This window comes from Peromyscus eremicus, chromosome X (genome assembly GCF_949786415.1).
Source record: "Peromyscus eremicus chromosome X, PerEre_H2_v1, whole genome shotgun sequence".
NCBI classification, from domain to species: domain Eukaryota; kingdom Metazoa; phylum Chordata; class Mammalia; order Rodentia; family Cricetidae; genus Peromyscus; species Peromyscus eremicus.
Window position 1 is genome coordinate 41,113,137 of NC_081439.1, and position 18,949 is coordinate 41,132,085.

The 18,949-nt window shown below is 33.5% G+C and overlaps 1 protein-coding gene across 8 annotated transcripts in view; it reads left to right on the plus strand.

Moving 5' to 3' along the window:
• The window catches only part of Dmd (dystrophin), a 2,092,376-nt gene that overhangs the window by 1,545,874 nt on the left and 527,553 nt on the right, over positions 1 to 18,949 (plus strand). For all 8 annotated transcript variants that reach the window (XM_059250112.1, XM_059250109.1, XM_059250111.1 and 5 more), the window contains one exon: positions 12,842 to 12,996. In XM_059250112.1, the coding sequence (XP_059106095.1) occupies positions 12,842 to 12,996 (155 nt within the window). The remainder of the gene's footprint in view (positions 1 to 12,841; positions 12,997 to 18,949) is intronic.

Genomic DNA, 18,949 nt, shown 5'->3' on the forward strand with positions numbered 1-18,949 from the left:
AGGCTCTGGTATAGTTTCCTTGAAGTTATTATACTATAAATTTCATAGATCTTAAACAAAAAGCATAAATGAATACAAAATTATCAAGAAGAGATTGATGTAAAAAAAAAAAAGGAAAATGAGAGCTAGTGCTATCTTTGAATAAAGAAAAGTCTAAAAGTAGCAAAAAATGTAATCTTACCCTAAGAAAATCCTAAGGGGGTGTCAAGAATTATTAAGGTGTAGTACACGGCTGCTAGAAGAGTACATAACTTCATATAGGAGAATAAAAGAAAAAGAAATATGGAAGAAGAAAGCAAAACAGTCTAATTATCTAAACAGGTGTTTAAAAACATCTAAAACAACATAGGATTTTATTATAATTACTTTGTCTTTGTCTCTTGGATAGTACTCATGAACTCTAAACCAATCCTATTGTTGATACTAATGTTGAGTGTTTGTTGTATGCTAAAGACAGTGTTAGTCATTTGCATGCATTGTTTTATTTGGTTCTCTCATCCATTGTTTATGAAAATTGTTCTTTTTTAATTGTATGCAAAAAACTGAAGGCTGATGAGATTCAGTAATTTCATTTTTGTAGGAATAGGGATGTAGGATGGGAATTTATAGAATTCATTATTGTGGATGACCTCACAAATTTTCTCTTCTACCCACTGTCTGTAAGAATAAAACAAATTGATAAAACATCATGAGACTCTGAAAAAAACAAGAGTAATTATCAATTGACAAGTTTATATCCCAAATCAGCCAATTGGCTTAAAAAGAACGTAATTAAATAGTGTAATATGAGAACCTTTTCACAGTATTACCTTCTTGGAAAAAGATAATTTCAAATTATATTCCTTTTAGATGAAACTACTATTTTTAATTCTTTGCAAAGTTGGGGAATGAATAATAGAGATATGTGCTTTTCATGGCTAAATGTGTTCTCACTGGTGAGTAGTGTTGGCAGGCTTATCACTTACAATTTTTTTTAAGAAAAATGTTTAGAAATACACAGGAGAAGACACTGGATAATCTGACCTGAATCTTCCTCCTCATAAATTATTGCTACGTTTGTGTACCTATGATTGCCAAGAGAACCTACTACCCTGGCAAGGCCCTCATCAGAGTTGGAGAGCTATAGTTAAAGCAGTAAGGCTTCCTTGCTCCCTCATACCTGATGATGACTCAGTCTACCCTTAATAAATAGCAGCGATTGGTTTCAAATGCTAATACAACTATATGGCCTTTTTAATATTTTAAATCAATCACCATACTTGAATTCTACTGATCTGGATTCCTAGCAATATTAATGATTTTAAGCTTAAATCATCATCTTGAACCCCTTCTAGCTATTATCTACACATATTTTAATTTTTCTAATGATATCTAAATTTTTTTAAAATTCTGAATTTTCAGTTTAGTGTCATTGCCTGATTTTCATCATTTTATAATTTTTACTCATTATCATTTTTAATTTTTCTTAGCATTTCACTAAGTTTCATCTTTAACTCTTCTCTTTCTGGTTTGATATTTTTGAAACTCCACTTCTTGCTTAGAGAAATTAATGGGAAGTAATTCTATAAATAATACCACATTCACAAAATAGAAATCCCTTATGAGATGGAATCTTGGAAAGCTCATCTTAAAAACATGGTCAGGATAGGAGGAGACAGCAGTAGGAGAACATTGGTTTGGCATAAAAACAGACTGCAGACTATCTATTCTGTGAATTACTAATTAGCAGGTCATGGAAAACTATCCATATTCTATGTGTACATTCCCTCTTTGCTGTATAAACCATTAATTTTCTGGAACAATCATGTACATCTGGAATGCAGATTATTTTGTTAATCACATCTCTATATCTGGTGTTCTTAAAGTTGGTAAAAAAAAATGCCCTTTTAAGAAAGTCAGATATTATAGGGGAAAAAAACATACAAGATTCCACACTAATCAAAATCCTTGACAATAAACCATAACAGAATCCTGTGAGTGATGGTGCCATTTAGAAGTTTCAAAAGAACTATGCCATTGGCACCTGAAACTGCCATCACTTTTTATTTCATTTCTAGTATTTATTTCATGTGGTACAATCTTGTTTTAGTTTGTAGCCTGTTCACTAGGCTAAGATTGGTCCAAACTTGGCAATAAGTTCTTTGAAAAAAAATTATTTCTTGGTCATTTTGAACTTTCTTTTTCCGGTGGCTGGGCTCATAGTTTTCATTTTTTTCCTTTCAGTATTTGAAAGAGAAATTCCTTTTTTGTCTGCTCTGTGATTGCTTTTGTGTCAAATTCAGCATAAAAGCTTTTCAAATGTGACGGCATTAGCTGTTTTGTGCTTGGCTGAGCTAAAAGTACATGAATTCAATAGAGAAGTGAAATCTTGTTTGAGCCTAGCTGATTTGGCTATTTAATACTTGAAACTATTTCAAGTGGGAAATCTAATAATTTAAAAATTATTAAATAAACATTTCAAACGCTGAAAAAAAACCTGTTTTAAGTATGTCCTTTACTGGATCATAGATACATTATAATTATAACTAATATTTGAAATTAAGCCCCTTCTCTAAAGTAGCTACACTGGCTACTTGAGGATCACGAATTAGGAAGAAAGAAATCAAGGGTCTTCTTGGATAAACATGAAGGATATAATTTTATTATATGTGGAGAAGGTAAAATTATATACCAGACAGTATTCTGTTTGTAATATGGATAGATACGTAGAATGTTAGAAACTGAATTATTTTATATATGTTAAGCATATATATATATATTGTCAAATATGTATGTATGTATAAATATTAGAGTTATACAAAGTTATTTCTGCAAATTTACTGAAACTAGTAGTTTGAACTTTTGATTTCAAATGTAATAATGAAAAACATAGTCTGAAACCTTTTCAGAACCTACCATTTGGTCACAAATTTTTAAAACTTCCTTTGTTCACTCTCTAAAGCTGCTACATGAGTAAGAATAATCAATATACTAATAGTACTTTTCTTCTTAAAGCACTTGGAAGCTACTAAACGTAAAACATATGGACTATACCTTATATCAAAGATGCAACATAGGTAGTAAAGGATAATTTCCTCTGGTACCCACACACATATTTAAGGCAGAGTTACAATGTCTTGAATTCCTTTATGCTCTGATCCCACCATTATTTTACCTAAGTTTCTGTTCATGGCTTAATTTATTCAGTATTTGAAAATACACTATGATGATTCTAGAAATCCAGTCCTCCACAAAAACAAATTCTGGAAAACAGTTTGAATATTCTCTTTGCTGAAATCAAAAAAATAACCAAAGATTATAATCTCTGAAGTGTTATACTTCCACAAGAACAGCAGGAGTTTGAGGCTTTTTATATTTTCTTGTCATTTTCTTCCAGCTCCACAGTAGTCTTGAAGATCAGTGGCCTTGGAACCACTGGTAGCTATGAAAACTAGCAGTCTTATAGCTACCAAGATTGACAGGATTGGTATTCCTAAGAAAGCCACATTTAATTCTAAGAGTGTTGGCACTATTTGACCTGTCTTGCAGCTCCCTGGGAAAAATAAATTAAAAACAAACCTATGTACAGAATCTAGTCTTTATTTGACCTGACATATAGCTAAGTCCCCAGAAGAAGTCATATATTCCTGTTGACTGTTCATATCATTCCATAGCAGTTATTTAACAAGGCATCTTACATTGATAAGATGCTCAATGGGAACGTTTTGAGAAAAAACTTTAAATGGGCATCTGGGGATTGAGTTGTCCATATAGAGACTTCAAAAGCTCTGTCATATTTGTTGAGCATGGAGAAGATCTTCAGCATGCCTTCATAAATAGATATGCAAAATAAGCATAAAATTTATAAACAAGAATCAAATAAATACTGGCTTTGAAAGCACAACAGCCATAGGGAAGAAATCGCCATGATGAATTGCCAATAGATATAATCCAGTCTGAGAAAAAGAAAAACAACATGAAAACACATAAAACAAAATCTGACAAAAATGAAATGATAATTCAACAAATATAGCTGACTGTTTCCCAGTTCTAATACCAAATTAAGTATCTGGAAAGATAAATAAGGAGAGACACTTGAAAATCACTAAAATTTTACAAACTATAGTAGCCATCTCTACAATGTTCTACACACTAATAACAGAATACACAGTATTATCCATTGCACAATAAATCCTCTCCAAGACAGCAAGATAGTCCACATTAAAACAGATTAAATTCTGGAGACTATGAAATAAAATTAAATATAAATAGCTGGAATACATTGAGAAGCTTACAAATATAAAAATATTATATATGCATCCTAATGTAACAACTGGGCCAAAAAACAAATCTAATTAAAATTAAAACTACCTTGAGAAATATGGAAATAAAAACACAAAATACTTAGACTTCTGAAGAGTGAAATGTGTGATATTACGTGTTGGTGTGGAAAAAAAAGAAGAAAAATTTCCAATCAATAACCAAGTTTTCTATCACTGCAAACTACTAAAGAAGAAAATCCCACTATTATCAGAAATAATCGATGTTTTGTAGTGAAAATAATGAAAGGAAGAAAGTAAATTCAAGACAGGAAGATTTAGAACTGTGTTTATGTGCAACAGAAAGAACTCTTTTTGATAAAAATAATTTAAAAAACAGAGAAAGAAGGCTTAATAACTAATCTTAGGGATTAAAGGAAATACTGCTATGAATTTTATGGAAATAAAATTTAAATAGAGAATATTATGAACAACTAGAGAAATAACACAATGAACCTGTAATAAAAAAGGGAATGATAGTTTTTTTTCTTTTATTTTCTCTCGTACATTACATCTTGAGAGCAGTTTCCCCTCCCATGCACTCTTCCCAGTCATCCCCCTCAGCACCCCTCTTCTACAGATCCACGGCTTATCCATTTCCCTTCAGGAAAGAGAAGGCCTCTAAGGGATATCAACTAACCACAAATGACAAGCTACAATAACACTAGGCACAAACCCTCATATCAACATTTGACAAGGCACCCCAGTAGGAGGAAAAGGATCCTCAGAGCAGGAAAAAGAGTCTGAGACCTGCCCACTCTCACTGTTAGTCCCACAAGAACACCAAGCTACACAACCATAGCATATATGCAGAGGACATAGCACAGACCCACATAGGCTCCATGGTTGCTGCTTCAGTCTCTGTGCTAAGCCCTGCTTAGTTGATTCTGTGGTACCTTGTGGTACCCTTGACCCCTCTGGCTCCTACAATCCTTCCTCCTCCTTCTCCTGAATGATGCAAGCTCTGCCTAGCATCTGGATATGGGTCTATGCACCTGCTCCCATCAGTTTTAAGTCTCCCTACAATGAAAGATACAAATCTAGATAGCTTTACAAGTTAATTCTACCAAGCTTTCAAAGAATAATTCACCTCTATATTTTGCAAACTCTTCCAAAAGTAGAATAATACTTTCCAGTAAACAAATATATCATAATAAAAAGAATAAACTACTCTTTGAATAATATTCTTAGTTTTAATACAATGACATATTAAAAGGAATACCACTAAAACTAGGTGGTATTTTATCCCATGAATAGCAACATGATATACTTATTAGTAAAATAGAAATATATAAATATAATGTGGTAAAAAACACAGTGAAATAAATTCCATCATTTGTAACAGCAGGAATGACTTACCCTGAGTAAAATAACCAGGTATCGAAAGACAAACATCTTATTATATCACATGGATTTAGATTTGGAATCCAATCACTCCAAACTTATTACACAAGTGGAGATAAGAATATTAGTTACAAAAAGTTTACTGTATTATGGTGGAGATCATGTCTCAAGTTTTCAGTAAGAATGATTAAATCCTCAAAGTTTATTACACAATATGCTGATTTGGTTAATAATAAATTGTTTTATGTCTTCGAATGTTTTTAAAACCACATTTCAAATGCTCCAATACAAATAAAATGAACATTATGTGAGATGGCAGATTAAGTTATTTATCATAAAGTAGTAACAATACATGTACATACACATACATCACATTGTATCCTATAAATTATATAATTTTCATTTGTTAATTTAAAGTAAACATTTAAATAAAAATAATTAAAGTTTAATGATTTGAAAAAATAACCTATTCCATGATGAAATGTAAAACTAAACACAAGAACTAAAACTTTAAGGGCTGGAGAGATGGCTCAGGAGTTACAGTCACTTACTGTGCAATCATGTTTCCTAGAGTATGGATCCCAGCATCCTTGTAACAAGCTGGGTGTCCAATAATTGCCTGTCAACCTAGTTTAAAGGGATCATGGAAAGTATCACTGGGGCTTTCTGACTTCTAGCCTAGTCAAGAAAAGCAAGCCAGATTCAGGGAGAGACCCTATTTCAAATGTATAAATACAGTGTTAAAATAGGACACTGGTCACCATCTTCTGGACTGCATATTCATGTACAAAGTTATATACCCATATCCGCATGCTACACACATAAAAAAAAACAATAAAGCTTTAACATAGTTCAAGAAAGTATAGGGGTAGAAATATTGTTAGGCAATATCTTCGTAGATGCAGCACCAAAAATAAATGTAGTAAAAGAAAAGACACAAAATTATACTTGATCAAAACTAAAACTTTTGCCCTTCAAACAATGCCAATGACTTAAAAGACAATCCACAGGAAAGGAGAAAATATTTTAAATAATATCTGTGATGAATAATATATTCAAGAACATATATAAACTCTAATAACTCAATAACAAAAAATACAAATGACCCAGTTACAGAAATTACTTTATTGAAAAATTCTCCAAAATAGACACCCTTAAACAAATGATAATATGGTTATCACTATTGATGAGAAATTATATTTCATTGAAAAATGATGAAATAGTACTTCATATTCATTAGAATAGCTAAAATAAAGATGTTAGACTATGACAAGCACTAACAAGGATGTAGAATAATTGGAACCCTTATATATTTAATGAGAATTTCAAATGATCTGTTCAGATGTGGTAGTACACACCTGTAATCTCAGCAGTTGCAACAAAGAGGCAGAAGGATCTCTAAAATTTCAAGGCCATCTGGTCAACATAACAAGTTCCATGACAGCTATGTAATGAGACCCTGTCTCAAGAAAACAAACTCAAAATAAATAAAAACTGTGAAAAAATGGAAAAATATTCATCAGTTTACAACAATATAAATATTAGCATTCTTTTGCTAAATATATACTCAGAAGGAATAAAAATAGATAGGAAAATGTGTACAGAAGTTCATGGTAGTACCAACCATAATATTCAGAAAGCATAACAAGCCATCTGTCCATCAGCAAATGAATACATAAACAAAATGCAGTACATCCAAAAATGAAATATTATTAATGATAAAAATTCATTGTGATGCTAATACTATAGCATGGATAAACCTCAAAGTCATTATGCTAATTGATGTAACTCAGGTGAAAATAACATTGTCTTTGTCTGTTTATATGTAATACAAGAAATAACTGGGGATAAAGTAAATGGATAGTGGAAAGTTACTATTATTAGTATGAGGTTTTATTTTGTAGAGAAGAGACTGTTCCAAAATTGGATTGTAGGAATGGCCACACATCGATGTTACTCAGTCTAAAAACAACAAAGTATACCACTTCAATGGGTGTGTTTAATAGATGGATTATGTAATGGTAAATCTGCTTTTAAAATTATATCGACACATGACTACAGATATTTTTTCTAGATTTTTAAAGTATAGCTGTGTAATCTCAAGTCAAAAGAGACTTGGGAATGTAATCTCCCATAGCAGGCTCATGGGATTTGAAAAGTTACCTAGAAATCAGGGTGTGGTGGCACACGGTATGGTGACACATGAGAATTCTGGGGATTTCTGACGTTCTTTTGAGGGTAGTTTTTACTGGACCAATTTTATACCCTCTCAACCAGACTTATCTTAGAAGCCTGGGGTATCTGGATGACTTGTTAATTACAACACTGCTTAAGCCTTTTAATGAAGTCAGCAAATCAAAGCAAGAGCTCAAATAAAGAGAATGCTTTCCAAATGTCATAATGAAATTAAGGTAATGAAGCACTTGGAGGACTCTCCTCTCTTCCTTTTGTATAAAACTTATTCCAAAGAAGCTGGGAGAGAAATGGGGCCTGAAAGTAAAGAGGGGAAAAATAAATTGTGTGCCATTAGTTTAATTATAAAAATTCATTACATGAAGCCATGTAAGACAGAAAATAATGGAACTCTAATGGGTTGGCCGATAACACATTTACTAGCCTGCTCTCAGCTTGTAGTCATTGTTGAAAGGACAAAAAAAGTAGCAATACTGGTATGTAGCCCTCAAAGCTGTTGAAAAGATTAATCATTTCCAGTAAGCTGGAAAATGAGGGCCATTTTCTTAAATAGTATCCTGTATAGAATGTTACCTTGTGAAACAGAATTGTTTGGTAATGTCAAAGGTTTAATAGATGAGTCTTAGAGTTAATTGTGAGAGGCTTTACATTCGAAATAGCTTTCTTGCACATATTTTAACATTTCTATTATAAATCCATAAAGGATTTTATAGGTCATTTTAATTCACACAGGAAAGGAAGGAATTAATTTTATTTCCCCAATCAAGATTTATAGAACATTAATTCATATTCATAGCTAAATTGTTTAATTTTTAAAGAACCAAAACAAATACGTTCTTTTTCTACTTTCTATGAACATCTTACTGTAGTTTGCACAATAATTTTCCAATAATGCTGTGATCATTGAGAAAGCTGCTTTGTGTTCTTCAAAGTTCAATTGCAACAGATACAATTACTTTCCTTACATTTATTTATATGCAAATATGTGTCACCCATCTGGATTGAATCCTAAGAATCCTGATACCTGCACTATTGTGATGTCTTTCACTGACTTTACCATCTTGAAAAAGTGTCTTAACTTTAAGAATTTTGTATTGTTAATTAAACAATTGTAAAATTGCAATAAGAAAGAAAAGTTAACAAAAGCTGAAAATAGATACATAGATACTGAAAATATGTTTGCAGTCTGTCTTAGCAGATGGAAAGCTTGGATTTTATTCTTTATGTAAACTTAAACATTTTACAATTAGGAGCATCAAAGTTACCATTTCAATTGTGAAAAAAAATTATCTCAGGCAGTTATATGTAGATTAGAAGGCCAGTTTGAATATATAAAAAGTGAGTCAAATAAACTGTTATTGCAAACTGTGAGCGAAAGATGATGAGGACATAAATTAAGGAGAGAGCAATAAAAGTAGACATTTCAGGTATAAAGGAACTTTATGATGCATGTGTCTACTTTGGAGGTAGATGTAGCCCCTTTCTCTTCTGGTTGAGAATCCATTGAAAATCTTAAGGAGTAGACAATTGAATCAGATACAAATGTTATAAATAATAATACTTAAAAGAAAGGGGAAAATACCTTACATTCTATAAGAGAATAAAGAGAGCCAAGAAAGAAAATAAAAACTTCCAAAGAACTAAGAGTAGTCCACAGGACCTTCTGCTGCACATCAATTAAAAGACAGCTTCTGACTTCCCAAAGGTACGGACCATTGGTAATACAACCAGTTAGTTACTTCCCACCAAAGTTTTAGTAACAAACAAGCTTGAAATGCAAATATCCTACAAAATAAGTATGCATTGCCTGTTCTTGAGGTTACAACTTGAGAGGGGCTTCAGATTTATTTTGGTAGCTTTGCTCCACATGTCATTTGAATATCCTCTCCCTCAACTGGTTGAGGTTAAATCAGTCTTATAGTGATGGGGAAATATATGCACTGAAAACACACTTTAAGCCTGTGGTCCTTCTATTAATTTCTCATTAGAATTAGGCAAAGCAAGTTACAAGGTCAAGATCAGTGTTAAGGCAAGGAGCTAAACTCAGCCTTCTGTAAGAGAAACTTCAGAGTTAGATAGAAGGGGAGGAAGTTGTAGGCAGAGATAAATAAATAGGATAGATCCAGTAAGATGGCTCAGCAGATAAAAGGGCTTATCACCAAGTCTGATGAACTAAATTCAGCACACAGCACACAGACAGACAGACAGATAAATAGATGCAACTTCAAAAGATGAATTTAGGACAATAATCAATTTTCTTGCAGTGATGTCTGTCAGAACAATTTTGTTAGAATGGTGAAGGCAGAATGATGATGAGTTGTAAGAGAAGGCAATGAGTATTTAATTTCTGAAGAGTATAACTGCAAAGGAAAAGATGATAATCTATTTCAGAATCTGTTGTTTAAAGATGAGGTAGTCACTGTTGCTTGAGGGCTGCAGAGAATGACCCTGCAGAGCAGGAAGAACTTGGAACACAAAGAGAAAGGGAGTGCGTGGAGGAAGAGCCCAGAAATAGATATAAACCCAGATGCTGAAATTAATGTTCAGGATCAAAACGGTTGTCTTCTTCTTAGACTGAACAGACATAAATTCTTATATTTTGTGAAACTGATGCTTGGTGTATTAAATGACCTCTGTGGAACTATAGGTACGATCATTTGCTGTGAGATCCCTTTCTATTGATATTGTCAGGATTGAGTCTGGAAACCACAGACTATATTTCAAACAAAGGGAATATGATTCTGAGAACTGGGTCTATAGCTAGTGAAGAAGCTGAAAAATACAACAGGAGATAGATAACTCCAGATTTATTAACTTCAGGAAGATACTATCACTTAAAAACCTGAAGACTCAGAGTTCCAAAGGCCCAGAAACCAGACCCATCTGATGCTAACTCTAGGAATGGTACAGCTGCACAGTGCATGCCCGAAATTCTTAGACTAGAGCAACCCAAACTTTCTGTAATTCTGCTTTATCCCAGTGTTTCCTATTGGCCTGATCCAACAAGACACCAGCTCACAGGAGATACTGGGAAAAGCAGACTTCTTACCAGATTACTCCATCTAAATTACTGTGTAGAGTAAGGACAGATAATAGATCTAAGAGATAATGAGCTCTTGATTGTTAGCTCATAGAATCAAAGTTTTCCATTAATCCCTTAGCACAAGACACACACACACAGACATGCACACAGTATCCAAACAATGACAAATACTCAACACACAAAAACTTTTTATATATTTTATTATATACAACAAATAAATAATTCTTAATAAAATACATAAAAAATAAAAAAATAAATTTAATTAAATATATTTTGATCATATTCTTCCCCTTCCACAAGTCATGCCAGATCCTCTTCCATTCCCTACCCACCCAAAAATGTTTCTTCCTTTCAGAAGAATTTCTGAAATTTCAGAATTTCTATAATTGCTATTTCCTCTTTTCATATTTAGTTTTAAAAATGTATTCTGTTTTGCCATAAGAAAATCATGGTTGTCTTTTGTTTTGTTTTTTTGTTTGTTTGTTTATTTTCAAAATAGGGTTTCTCTGTGTAGTTTTGGTGCCTGTCCTGGAACTCACTCTGTAGACCAGGCTGGCCTCGAACTCACAGAGATCTTCCTGGCTCTGCCTCCCGAGTGCTGGCTGGGATTAAAGGCATGCACCACCACAGCCTGGCTCATGGTTGTCTTTGTTGTTTGTTTAGGTAATGGGGATTGAACCTGTGATCTGTACAAACACAACCACTGAGATACAGCCTCAGACCAATCATGTTCTCTTTACCAAGATTAGTGTGCACACTTATTGGTTATTTTTTAATATCCTCTCAGTAAATATTAAAATTACTCTTTTGATGAAATATTTAATCTTACAATACACTTATCTGTTTGAATATTTTATTAGGATAATGTATAATAAATGTTATTATGGAGTCACTTAGTATCTATTGCCCAATTATCATAATATTGTTTCCAAAACTAGAATGTAAGAATTTTACTAGTTTTCCCCGATATGAATTTTGATTTACTATTATCAAACTGCACCTTCTTGATTTAATGGTTATATTACTTGAAAGTTAAGTTTCTCTCTTTTATCAAATTATTTTATTCTGTCTGTTCATTTAGTTGCCTGTTCATATTTCTCTATTCATGCACAAATAACTTAGCTCTCCACATTGTAGTAAACATAAACATCTTAACACTTTAATGCTGTCTTAACGTATGGATTCGCCTACATGTGGCAGTGTTGGCTTGATATGCTTCCATATGTACATGACCTTGATTGACTTCTTTCCAGTGAAGAAATGACTAGATTGATTACACTCAGTTATCAAAAACAAACAAAGAAAAACACATAAGTTATTTGGTTTAGAAAGAACTTTATATCTTAACTTGTATTTGAATATTAAATGCAGTATCTTTAAAGTATTATAGTCCTTCAGAAATTGGGTGTTAACAGCATTCGTTTTGTTCAGCATTTTCTGTATGCAGAGTTTGTTAAATGCCAGTAGATGGCACTAATTACATAAACTATTCAACAAGTTAATGAAGAGAGGAAATGCATGTTTTTTTGTGGCCGATAAAATGTAGATGTGGCAAATGATTTGGCACTGAAACTTCCCCAGGACTATTCTGCAGATGATGCCAGAAAAGTACATCTGATTTTGTTATATGTCACATTCTAAGCAATTATAAATGAGTCTTTTATAGTTTATTCTCTCTTGTTATAAAGAAAATTAAGCTTATTTTATTCCCAATTTATTGGTACTAAATTGAAGTACCTGAAATGAATTAATGCTTAAGATCCTGCATTTGAAATTATGTTGTGAAAAGCATAATAATTTACATCATCATAGAAGACTGACATGTGATGCGTTCATAACAATTATGTAGACACGTTGTGACCTGAAGAGTCAGTAACTCTTTATGAAATATTTAAATATATCCCACCTGGAACCTTACTGGATAAAAAGTGACATTAATTTTATTTCCTGTACACACCTATAGCAGTTGGCCAAAGACCTCCACCAATGGCAGCTAAATGTAGATGTGGCGAATGATTTGGCACTGAAACTTCTTCGGGACTATTCTGCAGATGATACCAGAAAAGTACACATGATAATAGAGAATATCAATGCTTCTTGGGGAAACATTCATAAAAGGTAAGAGCTGCTTTATATGTCAAACTATATGTTAGCTGTAATGAAGGGGCAGTGACCCCAGATGGAGCACACTATTCTATTAAACTACAGCTTGGGATAATACGAGATGACAAATGCTAATGCAACTCAAAAGCTTGGCTTGCTGTCCTGTTTTAATGAGGAGAAGACTGGAATTTGGTGAAGTGAAATGATTTGCCCCCAATAACAAAGACAATGATGGAGCTAAGCAATTAGTCAAAAACAAAATTCTAGTGCCTAGGAAGCAGAGAGAGAACAGCAGTGGAAGGAGCCAGGGACGAAATACCGCATGAGGTCTTATGTTGAGTGAGCTACTTCCTCTACTTAGGCCCAGCTTTGAATGCTTCTACCTCCTTCATCTAATGCCAACAAATTTTGAACCAATGAGTGGTTGATCCATTGATGAAATCAGAGCCTCTGTAATCTTATCAGCTCTCAGTTGCTGGATTCACCAGCTACCAATCAAGACTTGATATTCAAAGCATAACAAAAAGTAACAACTCTTAGAGATACTACCTCTTCACATTAGGTCTGATCTTCTCATCAATTACTTTGTGCTTTTCTTACACTGATACATATTCAAATTATTAATAAAACATGAATCTTGTAATTAATTATTTTGTATTTGTCACACAAATTAGTCTAAAGACCATGAGAGCTAAAATTGTCTCTTTTCTTTGACACAACGGCTCATCCTAAAGCAGATTATATAAGGAGTTGGTAAATATTTGTAGAATCATGATTCTTTCTGCATGAAGTTTTACCTTAAGTGTGCTCTTATAGATTAATTATTGTTGGGCTCTTATTTTTAATTGTGCATGAAACCATAAGCAAAAAAAATAGCAGGATGACAGAGAAAGGTAAATCTCATGAATTACTAGAAAACTCTGTTAGGCATTTTTAATTTGGAGAAAAATGTTAGCATGGAGGGAGAAAGTAAAAAGATTTTAAACTATGAGGCGAAAGTCTTAGGAGTGATTAGCTATTTATATGCAAACCTGAACTAGAGATGGAAAGTGAAAATTCCTGGGGAGCTTGATTTAAGCTGGTGACCATAGAAATAGAGCACTGATTTCCAGAAAGGAGATTCAATCTAAAGTTGAGAAGTTATGCTAGAACCCTATCAAAAGGACCCCAGGGAAAAAAGAACAAGTTTTAATAGGGGGCCAATATTTGGGGGGAAACTTTGGTCTAGTTCCTATTTCCTCTCAGGACAAGGTCTAGAGTCAGTCTTTTGCAAGTGCTGATGTGTTAGCTGTTTTGTTAACCAGGACATAGTAGGTTTGGAAAGAAGTATCCAAATGAAACCAATTGGTATTAGAAAGTCAACCATTAGATCTCAGCACAAAAAACCAAGGCTTCTCAAACAGAAGCTTCTATGGGAAAGGGAGTTAAGAACAAGTGTTAATGTAGTGAGTTTATGGAATATAAACTAGTAATGGGCTAAGATGAAAGCTTGTTCATAATGGAAAAAAAAATAGAGCTTTGGGGGCTGGCCTATTCTATTTACACTGTGATTTTTCACAGACCCTTTGGGCCTGGCCTATTCTATTTACACTGTGATTTCTCACAGACCCTTTTTCCCATAATGTCATGATCCATAATGACGTAGCTGTCTCAGGTCTTTCCTCATGTTAGTTAAGTCTTTAGATTCTTTGGGGAAATGGCTTTTGGTTTATGTTTGTTAGCTTCAGTTGGCTTCAGATCTTAAGAACTACCACCTTTAGAAGGAATAAATTACTTACCTAATGTGTAAAACTGATTCAAATTTTTTATCTCAGTTTATAGTCTCAGCCCATGCACAATCTACAGTTCACCAAGCTGGTTTTAATGCATGCCTTAAGTATCAAACCTGCTTTTGTCTCTAGCTACTTATACTCTTTGTGAAGTGGATCCATGTGTGTTTTCAGTCTAATGATGACTAACTATCTACATTTTTAGCTGAAGAAATTCTTTTTGGATTTGACCTGTATGTCCTACTGTTTACTTTTTGTTTTAATTTCCCACAAGACCTTCAAATTGAATAGATCCAAATTGAACTCGTCTTTGCCCTCCGCCAAGCTTTTTCTCCAAACGGAACAATTTTTCCCCTATGATTCCTAACCAATGAACCCTGCACCATTCAGTTGTTCATTTCAGGAATCTAGAGTCATGCTTGATTCTTCCCTCCGTAAATATCATTGTTAAGCTCTAGGAAAGCTATTTGCTGTCTAAATAGCTTTCAACCCCAGTCTCCTTTTTCCATCTCTTCTCTTCTACTATTATGTCTTGTTTAAATTATGAAAATGACCATATCACTCACCTAAATTGATTCACTTCTAGTCCTCTTACTTTCTAACGCACTCTCTATGTAGACTCTGGGGTAGTTTTTTCAGACTCATTGAATTCTTACCTCCCTATTTTAAAGATATTTCTAATTTATTCATTGTCTTTTTCCATTCTGAGAATGGAATAAAAATTCTTCTGCATGCTAGGCTTGTACTCTTCCCATAAGCTATACCCCCTATATTTGTTGATTTTTAAGCACAGTCCATGCTATGTTGTAAGATTTGACCTGCCTTAAAATTCTAGTCTAATTGATTGCTCTACTTGGCTCCTTCTCCACATGCCCTCACACAATTGATGGTGACCTATTTTCATTTCCTTTTAGCTATGTTTTTTCTTCTCTGGTACCTGCTGACTGGTACACTTTCTTTGTTCTTTGTGTGCTTACATTCTGCTCATTATCCAGGTCTTAGTTTAAATGCTAATTGCTTCAGGAAGTCTTCTATCAGTCATAAAAATCCCATGCTCTTTTAGTCTTTATCTCATGACACTATGTTTAAGTATTTGCAGATCTTTGCTTTCTGAGAATGTTGACTCTTTATTGAATATACATTAGCTGCTGTCCACCATTATATTACCAAGCACTTAGCTCAGTATACAATAACTATTCCTAAAACCTGCTCTGATTACATAGGTAAGTGGAAAAAACACTGGTGAGCTCACCAGGTTCTAAATGAGAATGCCAAACCTAGGGTCACATAGGTGTGCCTCATTAAATTCACTGGATCTCAAAACAAAACCAAACAAAATAAAGATGGAAAAGGGACTGGTAGGGAGGAGAGATGGTTGATAGAGGCAAAAGTTAGATAAGAGATGTTGTGGAACCAGAGTAGTCAGAATACATCCTATACATGTGTGAAAATAGATACAAATTAAAGAAAAAATTCCATCTACTCCCTTATGAAAGTAACTCAACAATGAAATAAACCATATCTTCTAAGATTGCTTTTCAGCTCCAAATCGCAGTACATCTTTCAGAAGTATATCAAAAAGAGGTCTATTGGTCTTTTATAATGAGGCAGTCAGAAGTAGGCAAGTACTGAAAAGGATCCAGTGTCCCAGCAGTATCAACTCAGAAACTTATATATTCTTCCTGGCATTTCCTCAGAAATGCATATTCCAGCAGGAAGAAGAGAGCAGAAAGGATAATGCTTGCTTCAAGAAAGCAATGATTCTTCAGAAACTTGAGGACTAAAGCTGTGCTATGTAATAATTTCCCGTGGCTGAGAGGTTGACCAGTCAATAGAGAATATCTGCCACAACAAGAATGGAAAGATAAACTAGCGAGTTGCATTAGACAACATTAAGTTTCTTGAAGAATTACCACTCAAGTAATGGACTGGTGGTATGAGGTTATAGTAACAAGGGGCCAATTGGGCCTGATGATTGCTGTGGTCATTGTGACAGATTCTGTGATTCTCAGTTGACTCCTAATCCTTCATATTAGAAACCTACACTGTATGTTTGCGGTCCTTTGTCCAGACTAAACTGTAGAAGCTTTTTCTATAATTTCCCTTACTTTGTAATGTTATAGACTTTATTATGAGTAAATAGAAACAAGAACACTCTTCATGTGATCATTTGTATTTTGGCCTAGTTGTCTAGTAGCTTGCCCAGCTGAACACAAAAATGAAGTAAATTATCATCCATGTCTGGATTGTCTGATGAGATAGCTACCAGTCATAGATGTGTATTCACATTTAATTATTATTAAACATAACATGAGATTAAGTTGGTTCTACTGGCCATCTTCTAAATGCTTAAGAATCCCTCTATGTAATGGCTTCCCAACTGGGCAGTGTAAAGCACAACACTTCTATCACCACAGATATTATTATTTACAGTCATACTGCAAAACAGCTTTGCTTATATTACCTAAGCAGTTTTAGGTACTTTCCTAATAATTATGTACTTTCTTCCCTACAGAAGAGCAACTGCCACATTTGATCAGTAAACGATTACTTTACAATATGTTTTGTAACAACTGCATTTCTGTGTTTCTATTTCTTATTTCATGCATTTTACCCATTTTTCCTGTTGGGTTTGAAACTCTAAAAATCTATTACTGCTACAGGATGGAACTTCTGCTTTTGTTTATCATGTAACCTCATGCTAAACAAGCAAGATTGATGATATAGTATTTGGGTTGTGAAGAAAAATACGTTACATCTTTGAAGAACTTGCTATGGAAAGCATTGTGATTACATCATCTCTCACAATTCAGGTTTAAAACTATGAACGAACATTAATATATTGCCCACACTGAAATTGCCAATCACTTGGATAAATGTTATGCAAAATTATTATGGATTTGGAAGTCAATTTAAAGCAATAAAATCTTCAATTCAGTTTTAAATTCTTGAATGTTAAGTAAGATATATGTTACTTGGAAGAACATTATTTTAATATTATACCTTGGCAGATTTTAGTTTCAAGAAAGGAACAAACACAGGAATAAACTAGTGTTTTCTCTAGAGCCTCAAGTTAGAACGCAGATTGCCTACGTAGGGAAATATTTTGTTTTCCTGATCATATTGCATATACAATCCATGGTAACATATAAAGTCAGAGACTTGAGACCCTATAACTTCAATTCTTTCTCTCCAACATCTAGGAATAGATATGAATTTGTGAATAGCATGATATTAGATGTGATATTTACAAATAACTGTGAGAGGCCAGTAAGGATTAGATTTGAGTAGTGCCATCTGGCTGTTGATTTTATGATGATACTGTCATGAGATTTCATTCCCTAATTTCCTTATTTCTATTCCAGGATCACCCCTTAAACCATAAATCAGCATTAAACCTAAATGCTGTGCATATGTATGTATATAATATATATATATATATATGTTATCAACATCATACAGATTGATTTTTGATAACTGTTTTATATTAAATGTGTTATGTAGGCTCAGTACTTGCTACTAGGTAACAGTTGTGAAAATTCCTACCCTTATGAAGCTTACTTTCTTGGAAGGAGATAATAGGAGGTAGACATTAATAAGCTGTTTCTGTTTTGTTTTTGTTTTTGTTTTGTTTTTTTTGTGTGTGTGTGTGTGTGATGTGAAAATATAAACAGGAAAAAGAATTGAGCTTAAATATATGTGTGCATGTCAGAAAAATAATCATTACCCTTGAAATGTAGTTATCAAGTCAAGGGTAATAAAAATTATCGCATATCTCAGAACAGCTATAAGAGAGGAAAATAGAACAGAAAAGCCAGATTAATAAAGACATGCCACTACTCTGCTTAGAGTCCTTCAATAACTCTCTTCAGAATCCAAGTACAAGTTGAAGTCTTTAGCCTAAAAGGCCTTAATTGATTGTACCCTACATGCCTGTTCACTTGATCCTTTCCTGCCCCACTCATCCCCTTTGGCTGCCAAATACTATACATGCTTCAACCCCATAGGATTTCCTGCTAATATGACCTGTCTGGACTGCTTTACTTAAAATTGTACACATTTCACATCTTCAGAGCCTTTAAATTTTGCTACAGTATCATCCTTTCAGTAAGACTTTTTTGACCACCATAATTAATTTTTTCAAGTTTGTTTTATTTTTTATCACCATATTACAAATTTACATATTCATGAGGCAGAGT